The sequence below is a fragment of the Phyllostomus hastatus genome, unplaced genomic scaffold, assembly GCF_019186645.2.
Source record: "Phyllostomus hastatus isolate PE091 unplaced genomic scaffold, TTU_PhHast_1.1 phas_scaffold_78, whole genome shotgun sequence".
NCBI lineage: Eukaryota > Metazoa > Chordata > Mammalia > Chiroptera > Phyllostomidae > Phyllostomus > Phyllostomus hastatus.
Genome location: NW_025334041.1, coordinates 96,396,743 through 96,415,648, shown reverse-complemented (window position 1 = coordinate 96,415,648; position 18,906 = coordinate 96,396,743). Strand labels below are relative to the sequence as shown.

The following is an 18,906-nucleotide window of genomic DNA, read 5'->3' as shown; positions in this document are numbered from 1 at the left end:
GACTGGGAATCTGTTCGGTGACCCTTTGATTTGCAGCCTGTGCTCAGTCCACTGAGCCACAGCAGCCAGGGCCCAATTTTGACATTTAGACATGACTTTTAAAGTCATAACATAGGTGGAACTGTTTGGCTGGGTTAAGAATACACATTGGCCAAAAGTAAGATACCTTTACCTTTGCTCTATTGAATTAACTTTTCCTAAGCCTTCACTATAGTGTTTCAGAAACACCCCCCAAAACAAAACTAAGGCTTAGAATTTAAAAGGTACAGAAAAAATAAGAGACCTCGATTTAATATTTTATTTGCAATGTCATGCACTGCATTCTTTTTTTCTAGTAACCTTTTTGAATTTGCAAAAATTTATTGCCACTATAGCATTTCCCAGCATTTTACACATCTGAATTTACAAAATACTAACATAGGTTACTAGTTAGAAAAATAAAACTGAAGTCAAATTTGTTTTGCATATAGTCCCCTTTGCTTGGTCAGGTGAGTGTCTTACTCAGACATGTTCTGCTTTCTTATTGTCATTTCTGAGCGTGTAAGCTAGTATTTAGGACATTTAAACTCTGTCTGCTTCGGGCAGAAGTTTTCAAGTTCACTTTATTATTTTCTACCAAACTTGTTTTTGTTCACACTTCATAACATTACTCTGTATTACAAATAAAACTAAACAGAAAAAACTTTAGGCAAATAATCAGACCCATTTTGGGATTAACACGTGCACTTTTCTTTTTCTTCCAGTCTCTTTCATTTCATTTGATGAATTGGGCCCAGATGATTTCACACCGGTTTGTTTTTAGAATAAGGACTAGTTCTCTAAGGTAGCCCCTCTGTAGTTCTTGTACCAACTTTAGAGGATGGTTTAACACTTTGTGAATTAACATTTTAACTAGACACCCTTCTTCATCAGAATGAAGTAGTTTGAAAGAAACAGTATCTTGAAAGGATAGTTGCATAAAAAAATTTCTTAATGGTACAGGTTGGACCTCAGGATCTGCTGCTTGTTTATTCCTTACCAAAAGAACTCTCTTTGAGTCAGTATATCTTTTGATATTTTAAATTAAAATACTGCTGCAAATAATTCCCTAACTATAGAAGTGGTATGTGTAATGTTGTTTGAATGGTGTTAAAAGTAATGATGGAGGCAAAGTAATTATTTGATCAAGTGTGGGCTTTGGATATGAAAGATGGATTTCAGTGCAGAGCTGTGTCGGTTTTTGTCTGTGATATTGAGCAAGTTATTTAACTTCTCTGAGCCTCTGTTTTCTTATTTGTCAACAGGGTTAATAATACTTACCTTCTGCTATTAGGATAATTAAATGAAATAATGTAAAAGTAGTTAGAGTGTCTGGCACAGCAGCAGCTCCATAAAGCACATCAGTTATTATTATTATTATTTTCAACCCAGGCTGGGAATGTACCCTGGCTGGGAATCGAACCTGCGGCACTTTGGTTCTCAGCCTGCGCTCAATCCACTGAGCTACGCCAGCCAGGGCTAGTTATTTTTATTTTAATGATGCATTTCAGTGTCAATTGTTTCTGTAATCTGCTTGCTAGTGAAATAGCACTCAAGTTCCCTCCCACCCCATGCCTTTTTTTTTTCAATTGTTGTTACTCCTGGTGATCCCATACAATTTAGAAACATTGAGCAGTCGAGAACAACATAGGCTTTCCATGAAAAGAGTCATTCACCTTGCTCCGTATTAATAAGCTAAATAAAAGTTAGATGCTAAATTGTATTTAGAAACTAACAAGAGAGTATAGAAGAAAAATATTAATAACTAAAACATACCATTAGTGATTGTATTAACCATCACATGTAACTGAAGAACCCTGTGTTACAGTGTGGCGATTGTGGGGGGAGGGGGTGGGCGAGGGTGGGGGAGGGCGTGGGGGGTCAGTGGTGATGGGAAAAAACAATAAAATAAAAAGTAAATGAACAAAGGAATACAAATTATACAGAAATAAAAGAATCCATAATATATTTCAGCCTTCAAATTTAAAAAAAATATTTTTTATAGTTAGACATTAATAATCCTCTTCAACTATAATCAACTCTTGTTTTTACTTTCGGCATTTTATTTCTTTTGAAATACAAAGGAAATACCTAGAATAATGTAGTAAATATCAAAATATTCATTTCCTAGATTCAATAATTATTATTTTTAATGTCTTTATATTTTGATGTACTTTAAAGTCAATTAAAGATATATAGGGTCAATTCATTGTGTTATTTACATATTGTCTAGAGTATTTAATTTTAATTAAATTAACAGGCATTAAAATCACTTTTCTGTGTACAGCAGATGGAAAGAAGACATCACTGTAGGTAGAATCTTAGCATTTGACTTCACTAAAATACATCAAACTTTTAATTTGTTTTTCTAGGAGGGAATTTCAGGCAGCATACGTATTTAGAAACACTTTTAGTACACCTGTCTTACCCTTTCATGGTGGAAAAGAGTAACTGTAGGATGTTTTAAAACATCACACGTATTTTCTATTGAACTTAATGGAAACAGTGGTAAAACTCTTGCCTAATCATAGTTATTAATGTGTATATACAGTAAAAGAAAATAAGTAAAAAGTTGAAAATGTGATCATGTATTTTAATTAGATAAGACGAAACCATAATAGTGAAGGAAAGTTAACTCTCAAAGGGCTGTTTCAAATGAAGACCAGTTTCCAAAAGATTGGCTTCAGAAATCTAAATGACTTGTCATTACGGCAGCTTCCTATCAATTAATCCCTCAGTTGGAGGGTGGGGGGAAGTGACTGGGAGGGTTCATTCCATTTTAATTCTTGATTGTTTTTCCTCAGAGAGCCTCTAGTGTGAGGCCTGTGTCATCCAAACAGGTGCCAGAATAGAATTTTTTGAAAATTAGAGGATGTGAATTTTCTTAAGTGGTGCTAATCAGGAATTGCCACAGTGGAAAAGGGACTTGTGAGCACATCTGTACAAACGGAACCATTCCATTATTAATGGGAGATTTATTACTGAAGAAATCACTCCCAAACAGTGTGCTAGCGATCGTGTTTTTATTTCCATACGAGAGCCAGCACTTGCATTAGGACATCGTGGAAGCCTGTGCAGAGACTAAACGGCCCCCACGGGACTGGAGCGTTCTGCCGGACTGAAGGGCCTTTAATAAGCCAATACTCTAATAGCAGTTAAGATGGAGTGTGTGTAAGGGCTAATTTTGTCTTCTGCTTTTATAATAACTCATGTATGGTAACCAAAGTAGTTGTGACGTGCTAGGAGCTTTGTTCTCTGGTAACTTTTTAAAATAAAAACTAAGTTGACTGAGCGGCGTATTGGACTTTGTTTAATGAAAGATAACAAAACAGGATCCCTGCTCACAGCACATGTAACAGCCACAGATGACACTTAGGAGGCTGCATATCCCTGCATGGATGAGCATTCAAATGATGGTAGAAACGTGAATATCAGCCTATTGTCTTGTAACAATTTGGAATGGTTATAAAAGTGAGTTTATTTTGTGGGATTTTGTTCATGTTTTAATTATTACTTCAATAATATTTGTTATATTTGGCATGTTCCTTAGATTTCATTGCCCATCTTTTGGAATAAAGCACTTTAAAAAAATAAAATTATGATGGAATCAGTCTATAGAATTTAGTAGTTTGATCTAAAGGATATTTGCAGTGGCCTGAAAATGTTATTTCACTGCATTTTATATGAAAAACCATCTTGTAAATGCTGAAAGCCTCTCTTTGGCTTCAGAATCGACTTCCCACCCCCTCTGCCCACACTCCCAGGCACACCGTTGCCTCATCCTGCCAGTTCCTGTTCAGGGTGTTTGATCAGAACCTTAGTGCAGCACTGTCTATATCTAAAATTAGTATCTGTAAAAGTTTAAAACCCTGTACCCAAAATAGGAGGCATATTTTATCCCATACTTTCATTAATTAAAAAATATCTTAAGAGAGACCTGTGTTTTAGTCCCGCACACTAGATGGCAGTTTTGTCATATTCTTCCACCTTCAGATGCTGCCAGTGTGAGCGGAGCAGAAAAGGCCATCAGTGTTTAGTCTGCACTCACAGGGTCTCTGCATGACCAATGCGGACCCCGTGGGCTTCCTGGAACATATGTTAGCAATTTAGCTGCAGACATTTATTTCTTTGTTTTACTGCTTGGCTCTTTGAGAAAGTGTTGGTGCCAGGTTATGGGTTGTCTGGATCATGTCAGAGGCCATGGAGATCAAGTTCATGTGACAGGCTAGACTAAGGAAGGATGAAGTTGGAGGAGGTGAGGAAACTGACCCTTACTTTCAACAGCAACAAGTCACTGCCTGTCTGTGGACTGGAGCCAAACGCTTTGCTCCTAAGTTTTACTCCAGCTGAACAAACAAAACACGTTGCCCATTTGGCTTTTTCATATTTCATCAATAGTCGTGAAATCAGTGATTTCTGTGTTTCTCAAAACTTGCTTATCCCTCATCTTTTTCTCGTAATGCTTACTCCTACAGCCCTGTCCAGACGGAGTGACCTTGAAGTCCTCGGCTACTGCCTGCTCCGGTGGCTGTGCGGGAGACTACCCTGGGAAGCGTGCCTGTGGGACCCTGTGGCTGTGCAGACTGCTAAAACAAAGTAAAGAGTTTCAGTGTTCCACCATGTGCGGCAGCAGGTCTGAGGGCATCCGTTACAGGGAGTTAGTATCCCAGGGAAGGCACCGTGTACCCAACGTGATAACCAAAGCACATTTCTTAAATTTGAAAAACAGTATTTACCAAAATGAACAGCTTACAGACATAAAACTCATTAAGATAACAACTATGAAATCACATGTATGTGAGTTGTAATAAAAACTATAAAGCTAAATAGTTGTTCCTTTACATGGTGTTTTCCAAAGCTTAGATTCTAGGTGGTGGTATTTTCAAGGAGTATTTTCAAATTAGCATTGTGTAAGTGTAGGTAGGTAGTCTGAGCTCGGTTTGACTGATATTAAATGTGCAAAGCAGCAATGTGGAATGGGACAAACGGCCTATACTTTTCGAGTGAGAATAACATGGCTCTTTTTTTTAACCCTGTGTCTTGAAGGGAGTATATTTTGTTTCTGAGAGGAGAAACAAACTAAAATTTTATATGAGGTGTTTATAGGAAAGATAATCTTGTGAGCCATATAAACATTTTTAATATTTCACATTCCATTTTTCTCAGCTAGAATGTGTTAGCATGAAAATTAGGTCAGACCGAGAACAGGGCGTGTTACTCTTTTACTGCTTTCTCACTGATCAGGCCTAAGAAAAAGTCAATTGCATGTAGCACACCATAGCTATTTTTTTATTATATAGCAATAGATGCTCAACAGTAGTTATCCACAGATACAATATCACAACTGGAAAAGGCAGCTATGTTTTAAATAGGGCATGTTACAACAGAAGTTTACAAAAGGGGCAGCTGATTCAGAGAAATTAATCTTCAAATTCAGTGTGGCATTGGTTCTCAATCGAGAGGAAAGCTAGCCTGCAGATGCAGAATGGTACAGATTGCATTTGTAAATACTGACATACTGAATATTATATGAAATATTTCTCCACTTGGAATGTAGATCATCCCAGTCCCTCACCCAAAATGAACACATTTATATAAGTCAATATTAGAACCATCTAATCAGTTATTTACTGCAGTGATCGATGTGTCCATATTAACCCCCATGGAACTGACATTTTTCAATATACGGGTCAAGTCAAAGCACAGTGATGGGCATGTGTGAGTAGTCTCAGTGTTCAATTTTCCACCTCAGTTTACTGAACTTGAATAATGTACTTTATTCAAAGATTAGCATTTTAATTCTAATGATTATATGTGTGTTTTTCTCCTAAGATTTACCAATATGATTTTAGATTTTTTATCAATATGCATATATTGATGCATTCATTGTTGATATCTTTAATATGCCTATGTGTATATTCAAATATAATAATAGGGGATCATATAAAATAATACTCTATACTGCTAATAAATATAATCTCTTTACATTTCGGGGATCCTTACATATGTTAATATCTTCAGTTTGATTTGATTACTAGTAAAAACCTATAGGTCAGTAAAGCTAATATATTATGAAATGTACAATTAAGGTAAACTGTAGACATTTTCAAACTTCTTATAGTGTGTAATACATAATTATAATTCATTCAACTTGCTGAGAAGGCATAACACTGAATTTCCCGTCAGGGCGTGTTTGCATGTTCAGCCACGACACTGATCTCCCTCGTGCCCTTTATCTTCCTGACGTGGGGTGATACTAGATCAGAGCATTTCTTGTTGCCGTTCTGCCTGCGCTGGGGTTTGTGACTCAGACATTCATACTAGTGATTTTAGTTGACTGTTTATGCATTTGTGGCTGAAGCAATTTAAGAGAGTTGTACTTGTTCCATGTAAAACACTAAAAATTGATAGAATAATGGGGCTTTTTTGTTTTGTCTTTTGGATACTTCTTGTTAACCTGTTTCATCATAGGGTAGCATGAAACACTGCCCAATGGTAGGTGCTGGAGGAAAAATGCTCTTAAAATCCAGACACAGTTTTTCTATGTATTTGTGTATGTTTTTAAGAAAAAATGATGATAGATATTGCTACTTTTACATTCTACGTTTTACACATGTAAACTTGAATTAAAGCATTTATTATTTAGTTTTAGGTGACTGATATAAAATTGGTCACTGAGAACTGGGGGACCTTCCCCATCCCTGCTTTCCATCTTAGCATTGCCAGTGGGTGAAAAAAGGACTAAAAGTCAAGGTATTGGCGATTCACCAACACAGAATTTGAGTTTTGCTTTCTAATCAGGACGGTGGATCACTGGATTGCAAACAAAGTCATTGTGTGTTCCTCTGTTTTGTTTCAGTCTGTTGGATGAGCTCCCCGAGTCAGTGTTTAAATGGGCTCCTTCCAGAAGCAGTTGCTGTAAGTCTGGATGATAACTTCGACCTTCTCCAATGTGCTTTGCCGGTCACCACATTTGTCACTCTCGTTTTGTAGCTGTTTAATCTACCCCCTCCCGTTCCACAGGCATGGGAGGAACCTCCTCAGGGTTACACATAGGTTGCTAGAGCAGGGACTGGTTAGATCCTTCTTGACATTAGAATGAAAGAACACTGCATAAAAATACTTAGACAGCTTTCTGGGCTCTGCCTACTGGGGTTTTTTCTTTAGATACAGTTTATGGGAATCATGCCTAGGTTAAATAGTCAGCTTTATGTGGTATTTCTAGAGTTGACTTTCTATCTTCCTTTCTCCATATATTGTTGAAAGAAGATAATGCTGATCTAAGAAAAGACCACTTACAATCAGTAATGAAAAAAAAAATCATAAAACACTTGCATGCTATTTAGACCCTGGGTCACAGCACCAGAGTTTTGAACTGGCAAAGGCATATATGGTGTTGGGCTTTGAAGGTGTGCTTCATTGAATGGTTTTCCCTTTCAAGTTAGTATAGACCATTTCTGGAATTACTTAATTGACAGTATTATTAGTAAGAATAATAAGTCAATTGAGAACTACCGAAGTGCCTGTTGTTTTCAGTACATGCTGGGCACGGTGGGCACCAGTGTAACAACTGCGTTACGTTGTCTTATGGAGAAGAGCCCCCCTTTGGCTGTCACGCTTGCTTTTCCTCCGACAGACAAGCAGAGTGAATCTTGTTCTCTATTTATATTGGCCAATCTCAAAGCTAGCTTTTAGCTGACTTATGAAAGTGAATAGGAACACTGACCCTCTAGCTAAGGTCAAATAGTGTCAGTTCCCATCTGAGAGTTTAAAAGAGTTAAAGCATCTTAAACTTATATTTATAGCCCTTCTCTGACAAGAAACCAAACTGTTCATTTTCGTAGGAAACAAGAACAAACCAGAACTGCTTTCCCTTTCCCATTCCCTAAGATCCTAAGTCTGCCTCCCCATGTCCTGCTGTCCCTTTTCTTCTGATGGAGCGGGGCGGACAGTAGTATGTTCCCATTTGGGAGGATGGTGGAAAGATGGAAGCACTGCATTTTTTTGTAACTGCACTGAGTAACTTGGTCCATAGGCCAATATTCTGTTTTGACTAATATTCTTATTGGCATTTTTACCGAGCTATATAGTTTATGTTTTACTCAACAAGACAGCAAAAAAAGAGAGCTAGGGAGATGTCAGAATTTGTTTTTAATTGTATAACTTCTTTCCCTTTCCTGTCCCTCTTGCACAAAAGGTAACTGTTCAGTTTCGGGTTAGAAAAGCAAGCCCAGATGTCTTGGGTCATACAAGACAAATGCCTGCAGGCCAGTGTGCATTCTGTGACACTTCTCGCCCTAGAGCTAGGGTAAGAGAAGAGAGGAGTGATACGGGAAATCGTGGGAGGAGTGCCAGGTTCCTCTTGTTCAGCACAAACCATTTGAGTCTATAGTATTATTTTATAAAATGCAGACTTCTTTTTTTAAAGCACAAAACATTGAACCTTTAATAGTAACTGAAGGTCTCTTAATTTTGTCAGTTATGCTTAGGAGAATGGGTATTGTGAGCAGGAAAATTCTACTGATTTGCAAAAAGGTTTATTACTAAAACATTTTATAAAAAAGCCAGGAAGTTGACAGTGTGCAGGCCCAACTCAGTATAATAATAGTAGTCTCAAAAGTTTCTGTCTCTTGAAATGATAGTTAATATTTCACTAACTTAAAAAGCAGATAATTGAAGAATATCATGATTGCATAGTAGTCAAAGTATTTAGTTTTATAGCTCTGGAAATGTGCTAGCAAATTAAAAAATGTATTTAAAATAAGCAGCCAAGATCTTGAAAGGCTAACATGGAAACCCATACTCCATCCCAACAGCCTAACCTTCAAGTTTACAATAATAAATTTGTAACACTGGTGGCTCTTTCCTTTTTCTCCCTCTCCTTCCCCATGGGGCCCTTGTTTTTTCAAGCCCCAGGCCTGTGAAGGTGCTGCAGGATCGCTGCCCTCAGTTGGGGGAGTGCGAGCCTTCCATTGTCTTCCAGCAGTGACTTGTGGAAAGCGTCCCCAACATGTTCAGCTCTGCTCTCCGTTTGGGATATTTTGGTTAATCGAATTGCAATATATCAACCAAACTTGGCTTACCGATCTTGAAAGGCCCAAAGAACAATAGAATATTTATATTAAAATAGCAGTGACTGTAATCTAACCTTTTTTTCCTTGATCATCCCTTCAGGAATTGGATGCCCCCATAGGGCTCCTGAAAACATGAGTTATAAATATGATGAAACCACAGCACTTGCTAGTTAACAGAAACCTGGTTGAGCGAATGCTAGATAACAGGTTGTATATATCTTACACCTTAGAGAGAAAAAAACTAGGTTGTCTAACTGCCACAGTATCCAAAACAAACACACAAAGAACCCTTGGAGCCAGGAGTTCTCATTTTAGTCACATTAGCTTAATGTTCCTAGAAAAATAGCCGTGGACAGTATGGCGCATCACGGTCACTCTCTGACTTTCCCAGAGGAGACACAGATGACGACTGTTCCTTTTGGAATGTTTCCCCATGGGCAGTGAAACCTGGTTTCTCTGCATTTCCCCATTTGAATGAAGGTAGGGGAAGGGAAAGGTTAGGAAGTCGCTTCTGCCAGCCCACCAAGCTTCCCAGATTTTCTTACCCAGGATAAAGGAAGAAGTACTTGTGTTTGGGTCAGTAGTAAGTTTTTTTGAAGAGTCTTGTAAAGACTAGTTTGTGGAGGATCTAAATGTCACCATAAAGATATGATATCATAATATTAAAAAAAGCATGCCCATTTTTGTAAACAGCATGTGGTATTATCACTCTTATCTGGATTTTAGATTGCACCTTCAAGAAACAAAAATGCAAAAACTACATTTGTTTTAAGGTTGCTGTTTGTATCTTTGAGGTACTAATTCTACTTGTATTTAGAAGTTTGTAGTTCATACATTTTTTTTTTTGCGGGGGGGAGTTACTTTATAGTCCTAGGCAGGAGATTACAGTAGAGCCAAAATAAAAGGTGCAACTTCTCATCCCTCTGCGGTGTGTCGGGAGGACTGCGGTACCACGGACACACCGGGTCGGCTGGGCGTGGGTGACGCAAGGGGGGCTTGGAGAAGTCCACAGTCTGTCACAGCTGAACACATACAATTCAAGGCCATTTCTAAATGAACTGTTTCAATCTCAGAATCAAAGCCTTGATTAAAATTTGGAATGATTTTTTCCTCTGAAGTAAGGAGATTTATAATAAATAATAGTTGTTTTTAACTGAATTTTTAAAACTTCAACATAAAAAAGTTTGATCTATTGTATTATTCAGGTAGTTATTAGTAGTTCCACCCCATAAATCAAAATCTCTAACTATAATTTTAAAAATTTGCTTACTTTGAGAAGATTAGTGAATTACAAATGCCAACAAAGATGTGTAAAATATTACCAGTTTCTCTTGTCAAATCTGTAGGTCACCGTATATTTCAGTCATTTTTGGATATCATTTAAAAAGTGCTTTTCATTGAATTGTTCACTCTTAGTTTCTTCAGGATGGGTGTGTGCATAAGAGAAAAATAGATTTGGGGGATTCTGGGGTCCTGACATCCCTTGCCAATCATTAACGTCATGTAAAAAAATTTAATTCTTCACAGGTGAAATAGCCCAGTATTTGGTATGTGCTCATAATTTAGCCTATGATGAAAAGCCAAACTATCAAATGCTCAAGAAGATTCTGAACCCAGGTGGAATACCTTTAGGACCATTGGAATTTTCCGCTGAAGGACTGAGTGTAAATATGCATACTCCAAACAATCACAAAGTAAGTAACGTAGTCCCTGGGATCTTATGCTTGCCTTCTGTGAAGTGTTCTTCCAGACGAGGCTGTTTTAGGTTTCAAATGAGTTTGACAACCTGGTTTCTTGCTTATTATATTCAATTCCTCTCCCCTTAACTTAGCTCCAAGAAATCTTATTAAATGTTCTCTTGATTTTGACATATTATTTCTTACAGAAAAGTAGTAGGTTCCGTGTTCTGTTGTGTACGAAGCCAACACTGACATCAGAGAGAGGTCAGAGAGAGTACTAGGTTAGGGCTAATCTGACTTTATTCATGAAAGCCTTTATTTGCTGCTTTTCTTTAGATTTTTTTTCTTCTTTTGCATACCATTTGGCCATGATTTGGTGGTAATGATAATAATCTTAGATTAAACATTATTTCTATGTGCTGATATTTCAATATATAAACAATTCTTTAAAAAAAGTTATTTTTAAAGTTGTATCTCCATTACTCTGCTGTCTTCCAACTGACACCCTTACATCAAATTAAAAAAAAAAAGAGTTGGAAGTTGAAAAAAGAATTAAACTTGAAACAATACAAAAGAATTAGTGCAAAACATTTTTTAAGATGGTGGGGGAAACCTGTGACAGCTGTCAGCAGCATTACCAGACAGGGGACCAAATGTCCATTTCCTCCTTGACACTATCCACATGCAAAAAAAAAAAAAGGTAGGACAGCTTTTTTCCCCTCACGCGTGTATAATAAGGTAGGGTCAGGATGCCATTCGTTTTTAATATTCCTTGTGAACTTTGGATCATCGCAAGTGTTCATGAGCCAAGAATGCAGGATGCAAACTAATGTGACTGATTGGCTGCTAGATGAATGGTGAGTCAAGTATCAGTGCACAGATGGTTCTGATTTGCTGAATTTTGTAGCTGCTGCAACTGAAGACATAAAATATCCTTCTAGTCATAAATTAGCTCTTTGGAAGCAAAACCTTGACACCAGAGCTTTACAACCTTCAATTAGTAGGGAAAGAAGTATTTGAATGACTGTGGTATTGACATCTGTAGGCCTGCATAGTAATCATTCCTAATAGAAGAGAATATCTGTTTGAGGAGGTTTTGCATGGCTAATTAACTACCAGTGAGAATATGTAATTTTTTCATGATCTCCTGATTGTCACCTTTCTCTCATGATACAATTACATTTTATTGTAGTGAGTGCCTCACAAACCAATTGTCAGCACTATTTACTATTGCAGCAGGCAGAACAAAAGTTCATGTTTAATAAAAAGCCACTGGATTTTGATCTTGGTAATTACTGAGACTTATTTTAACAGTTTTATTGACTTTTGTGTTTTTATCACTTTTGCAACAAAACAAAGAGCCATTTCCTTGACATAGTATTTCCCTTGCAATAATGGTCATCATTTAATCTACACTAATTTAGGTAGGTTTTTCCCTTTTTTGTAGTTTTCCAGTTTCATAAACTTAATTGAAATATAAAAGAAGCCATTTTAAAAACCAATAGCTGTGTCCTCTGATATAAAATTGTAGTTATTCATCAGAATTTTCAGTTTCATCAAATTCAAAGGATGTTGTGAAACCATTATATATGCAGAGAATAGAACATAAAACAGTTTTTGCAGTGAGCCTCAATCAAATATATTTTATTCTTTTGATTAGAACATTTCAATTATGAGTAAAAGGAAAATACTAAGAATGATATACATTCTTAAGACCTTAGTTAATTTCTGTTAACAATATGATCAGCCTCAGTATATAGAAAGTATGCTGGTTAGGGATATATTTCACAGCTTATCAATATTTATTGGGTAATGATTTTATTTCTCTAATATTTTAAGTACACAGATATATTTAATAATTATAGTATAAAATATAGGTTCACTATACGTGGCTAAACTTCAGTATCTTTATTTTTAAAGTTTACAGATTTTGTGATACTGGAAAACCAAACTTGAAAATGTTCAAAAGCTAAGTATCACTATATGAACTGCCCTATATTCCGTCCTTTTGCGTGATAGAGAATAAGACAGTTTCTACGATTGATCTTTTCCATAACAAACACAATTTTAAGTCCAAAATGAATATTAATCACCTGGCCCCAAATTTCTCTCCTTTTAGTCACAGAATCCCCTTCAAAACATTTCTTATTCCTCTGAAAAATGGATCACTCTAGTTATTTAACACACTAGTGAATGAACTTTGGACTTGTACTTTTTTAGACGAAGATGCTTAAAAGGAGGCCAGTGGACCAGAAAATGTATACAGTTTGATAAATAAAATGTTTCTTTCATTCAGTATTCAAAGGAAAGTTAGGAATGATTTAATTTTTAAAAATGTTATTTCCCTTAGTATGTAAGTGGTTGTGCATTTTAAATTTAGAATTCTTAAAAATATGTTTTGGTTAGGAATGAGAAAATAGCACATTGCCACAAGAATCTCAACAAACTTAAATCATGTTTTTGCAAAAGAAAAATGAGGTATTTTTTAATACTAGGTTTTAATAGGTAGCATGCACGGTTCCCTGTAAACTGGGCCTTCTTCCTAAAGTCCCCCAATACTATTACTGGAGTTAAATTGGGAATGCATTTTTGTCAAGATAGTAGAGACACTGATATTTTTTCCTGAAAAGTAAATCTTTGGGGGTATTTGCCTCAACTGAAATGATGGTATGTGTAGCTAAAATCACTCTCTCCTAGGTCTGATGGCTCCAGAGGTAGCACTGACAAATTAGGAGAATCTGTCATCAGGGCTACCACAGTCTAGTTATGCTATCCACGGGGATTTAATGTCCAAAATTCACTGAAGGAAACCATATTTCAGTAGACTGCTGAGGTGAGCTACAGCTCTAGAATTCCCAGATGAGAAGGCTAAAGACGAATTGAAAAACCAGCATTATTGAAGTCCCAATTCAACCCTGGAATAAGCAGTTTCTTCAAGAGCCAGTAGCAGATTCTTTTATCAGTTTATCAATATCTCCTTCCTTAAGGTGATAACCTGAATCCCTATGTTAATAGTATAGATACCTGGGCATGATGAGGCACCTGTCTTTCCTAAATGCTTTCCCCAGGCAGAGGAAGAGGCCAGAGTTAACATGCTCAAGCTCACCCACATTTCAGACAGTAAAGTTTGTCCCTACATTCACCCTAAATTGGATGAATTTAGGTTCCCATAGCAAATCTAGGGGTGAATATATTATTATGGGTAGTAGTAATCTTTGTGCTGAACTTAAAAGTTTACAAAAATCTTGAGCTTTTATTCTCCAAGTAAACTTGTCTTCATGTTTATTTTATGTGAGAAAAGCAGAATATACATTCTCCATTATACACACACTTTTGGCATATTAAATTTTAAGGGCCCAAAAGTGTTCCTGATTCTGTAGAACAGGGTGCAGTACTAGTGGAAATTTAGGTAAAAAGTGCCTTGTGTAAATAGCCACTTTCTCAAAATGACACCCATTTGGGTAGTATCCTTTTATTTGATTATGTGGGATGCCAAGTGTTGTATTTTTTATGACTTTGGGAAAAATGTTTACTGTGTTCACAATTACAGGTTAAACTTAATCACGCCACTTCATTCTTACCATTTTAAAACTTTCCCTAGAAACTGAACTGCGGCATAAACTAGAAGTCATTTTTTCTATTAGGTAGAGGTGCCTGTGGCAGCACTGCCTGCCCCTCCGCCACCCAACCGCAGGCAGGTGCGGCCTCTCGGAGCCCTGGATCTGTCACACCACATCTTTGTACAGCAGGGGCGCCCAGGGCAAAACCTGGGAGACCTAATGTGCCTGGCATAGAGGCAGCACCAAAAAACTCAGTATCTCAACTAATCCTTTATACCATAAGGACACATTTGCATGGTGATTGGCAAGCCAGTGTTTTATTAGGATAACACTGTGTGCAGCAGCCTTAGGAAACTCTTTGTTTCACACCAGTGGTAGGATGAGCATTTATTGCCAAGATGGAAGAATGGCTCAGGAGGTGGTTACACATGAATTTCCCCAGTCATTTGGGAGGGTTCAGTGGTGGAAACAAAGAACCCCTGAGTGATTAGGAAACAATTTCCATTTTCAGGTTACTGAAAGGCTGTGGCGTTGCTGCCCTTTGAGAAGCTGGGATCTAGGAGGAGGAGTGAATAAAGAATGATGTTGTGACAACTCAGACCTAGCCACAAACAGCAGCATATTTTAAAGGGAAGGGGTGAACACACTTGGCAACAGAAGCTAAAAATGGAGAGACTACAAATTAGGGCTCTGCTTGCCCAGCCAATGAAATCCATTCTGTTTTGGCACTGGCTACTCCATTATTTCCCCTGTACTGCTCCCATCTCCTGCCCCCTAGTTAACCCATGAAAAAAGGTGATGGCACTTGCAGCTGCTGTAAACATGACGCTGCTGAACAGGTACTTCACATAAGGGTCTTCACTGGCTTTCCATCTTCTGACTGCATTGAGAGCTCTGCCCTTCTATTTCCCTGTCTACTTCAAGGTTATTAAGAGTCAGTCATCCCCTAGATTGCACCACGATGTGAAAAAGAAACCTCAGAAGCAAGCTTGTTGTCAAACTTAACCTCTGATACTGGCACACAGTATTAGATGACATGAACTGTTACTCATCTGCTTAAAGGTTAAATTACCTGTATAGAAAAAGGAAGCAACATCATAAGTTCCTCTTACACATTCACATTAATTAGGCTCACTTCAAGGATAAAAAATCTGAGATTCTAATTAATAAGAATTTAAACTAAAAAGATATCCTGGATCCACTCCCAGCAAAGGTTAATAATAAATTCATTGCAGTTTTAAAAAGTGACAGTTTTCTGTAAAAATGCTGTTTTCAATAAGCAAGTTATCTGTAGAGATAATTCCTAAAGAGTACACAACGGAGACACGAATTTTAATTGGTCTTGTCCTACTGATGAGAAAGGGTCACAGGATTTTGCCAACTACTGTATTTTTTCTATAACATCCACTTGTTGGTTTCCTCTCAATTTCTTCCTTTTTTTCAAAGCTTGGCAAGTTTAAAATTTTCAAGAATCTGGACTTGAATGCGTTTTTTTAATGTGTCAAAAGTTTTCATTATACATTACTACTTTATCTACATCAACAGGTTGATTTGCAAAAGGGTGCAACAAAGCAAGTCAATCAGATGCAAAATAGTTTCATAGAAACAAATGCTCACAGTGAGAGAAGTGCTGAGTCCTGTGCAACATGGAGAAAAGTGCAAAAAGAGAAGCCAGTTGGATTGCTTAACAAGGACACAGCTCAGGTGAGAAATTTTTTGTTTTGTATTGTTAACAAAAGGCATGTGCTGTAACAGCATATGCCCTTTGGAAATAAAGTCCTTTTATTTTCTCCTGAGGGCCAGGGTTGTATATAGTTTTGTTCAATGAGAAGGGGCAGAAAATATCCTATCCAGCAGGTAAAAACAGAGGAGCCAACTCTAGTAATGATAGAAACAGAATGGCAGTGAGCACATTTGCATACAGATCTGATTTCTTCCTTTAGCCTAAGAATGTAATGAAGTGCACTTAAATTTTTATTCCATCTACGATCCATTAGAGACTTAACATATTCCATACTTTTACATTGGTTCCTCCAATCTAACCCTTATAATCAAATATGTAAGTGAAGTGTTTCTCTGTCAGTACAGTTGTATTTTTTACATCATTTGATCATTTGATTGGATAGTGACTTGCCTTTAGTAGGTGACTCACTCAGCCAATAGCAAGTCTTTCCTAATCTAACCTTTTTGATAAGAAGAGTACAACGTATTTGTATCTGCAGAAAGGCCATTATTTTATATGATGTATACACCATCATTTTCTCAGAGTGATCTGAAGTAGTTTACAGTGGACAATAAAATAATTGAATGCCCTCACCTTCTACCTCCCACCCCCACTCCCAAATTGGTACATCAGGCAGCTGGGATGTTAATCACTAAACTGAGCACTGGAATTTGACTCTGAACTTCTTGCCAGCCAAGGGAAAAATTTAGAAGCATACTAGTTAGGCATATTTTGTCCAACCAGGAAGCATACAAGTTTATCCAGAGAGAGAAATGCTTTTTCAGTACTAATAAGAATCTTCTGCATTTGTTCTGTTACAATTATAGTAGCATCAGTTTTAAAGTTGTAAAGGAATCTACTTCAAATCTTACAGTTCCTACTTGTAAAATAAAAGACAAATACTGCTTGGTGACAAAAATAGAGATTCTTGAGTGCTCTTTTTCAGCCCTTCCTGTGCACTAGAATCACCTGTGTAGGGCAGTGGGGAGGGACTGTAAAAATACTGATGCACAGGTTCCAAGCAAAGAACCCGATTCATTTTAATTAGGGTGGCAGTGTGATGTGTGTAGATTTTATCACTCCAGAAAGTTGTTCCCATCCTTAGTCAGTCCCTTCCCCGCAGAGATAGCCAGTGTTTTGATTCTCTGATTCTCACCCCTAGATTTGTTTTGCCTCTTCTAGAATTTCACATACGTGTAGCCATATAGTATGCGCTCTTTTGCAACTGGCTTCTCTCACTCTGTGTGTTATTACTGTTTCCATACTGTTGCATGTATTAGTAAGTTCTTTTTCTTGTAGAGTAGTACTCCATTGTGTAACGATATCACAGTTCACATATCCATGCTCTCATTAATGGACACCTGGGCTACCCCTGGCTCTAGCCACCACAAAAAAATAATTGCTATAAACATTTTGACACAAGGCCTTCTATGGACATGTTTGTTTCTCTTGAGAGGTGGATTTGCTGAATTGGAAGGCAGATGCATACTCAACTTTATAAAAAGCCAACAAATGGTTCCCCTTTTATACTTCTACCAGAAATGTACAAGAGTTCCAGCCATTCCACGTCCTTTCCAACATTTGGTGTTGTCAGTCTTTTTCATTTTAGTCATTCCAACGTGTGTATATTAGTATCTTGTGGTGATTCTAATTGTCACTGACCTGATGACTAATAATTTTGAGCACCTTTTCATGTGCTGCCATTCATATATCTTCCTTTGTGAAGTGTCTTTCAAGTATTTTAGTCCATTTTTATTTAGTTGACTGTCTTTTTAGTATTGAGTTGGAAGAATTCTTTATATATTTCATATACAGGTCTCCTGTCCAATAGCTGTATTGTGGATATCTTCTCCTTAGTGTGCAGCCTGCCTATTCATTTACTTCACAATGTCTTTGATGAGCAGAAGTTATTTTTTATTTTTATATGAAGTTCAGTTAATCAATTTTTTCTTTACAATTTTTTTTCTGTCAAGAAAACTAAGAAACCTTTGTCTACTTCAAGGTCACAGTAACTTTGCTACTTATAGAAGGCTTATTGTTTCAGCTTCCATGTTTGGGTCCGTGAACCAGCTCAAATCAATGATTGTACGTGGTATGAGGTAGGGGTTGAGGTTCGTTCTTTTCCAAATAGAAAGCCAGTTATCCCAGCACTACTTGTTTAAAAGACATTCCTTTTCCTAGTTAGATATGTTGGAAGACTTTTTCAAAAGTCAGCTGACCATATTTATCAAGTTGATAATATTTCTAAGGTATTGAGAATTATCATAAATGGGTATTGAATTGTGTTAAATGCTCTTGCTGTATCTGTTAATATGATCATTTTCATTTTTATACTATTAACATGGTGGGTGACATTGATTAGTGTTTGAATATTGAACTAATCTTATATTACTCAAATCAATCTCACTTGGTAATGGTGTCTTACTATTTTCATATGTTGTTGGATGCAGTGTGCTAGTATTTTTTAGGACTTTTGAATCTGTTTATTAGGAGTACTGATTTGTAGTTTTTATTTTATTGTCTTTGTCTAGTTTTGGTGTCAGGGTAATGCTGATGAGTTGAGAAGTTTTCCTTTCCTTCTAATTTCTAGAAGAAAATTAGTAGAATTGGTGTTGTTTCTTTTTAAAATGTGTTGGAGAATTCTCAAGTGAGAGCATATAGGCCTGGAGCTTTCTTTTCCTTTTTAACTATGAATTAAGTTCATTTACTAACTGTTCAGATGATCTATTTCAAAAGTTGGCAAAATTTTCTGTGAAGAGTTAGATAGAAAATGGGTTTTATAGGTCACATGGTCCTTGTCACAACTATTCAACTTTGCGTTATAGAACAAAAGCATCTTAATAAAATACATA

At 36.9% G+C, this 18,906-nt stretch overlaps 1 protein-coding gene across 7 annotated transcripts in view; it reads left to right on the top strand.

Moving 5' to 3' along the window:
- Positions 1-18,906, top strand: part of VRK2 (VRK serine/threonine kinase 2) — an 89,998-nt gene that overhangs the window by 63,034 nt on the left and 8,058 nt on the right. For all 7 annotated transcript variants that reach the window (XM_045827463.1, XM_045827462.1, XM_045827466.1 and 4 more), the window contains exons 9-12: positions 4,494-4,614; positions 6,878-6,936; positions 10,620-10,786; positions 15,877-16,035. In XM_045827463.1, the coding sequence (XP_045683419.1) occupies positions 4,494-4,614; positions 6,878-6,936; positions 10,620-10,786; positions 15,877-16,035 (506 nt within the window). The remainder of the gene's footprint in view (positions 1-4,493; positions 4,615-6,877; positions 6,937-10,619; positions 10,787-15,876; positions 16,036-18,906) is intronic.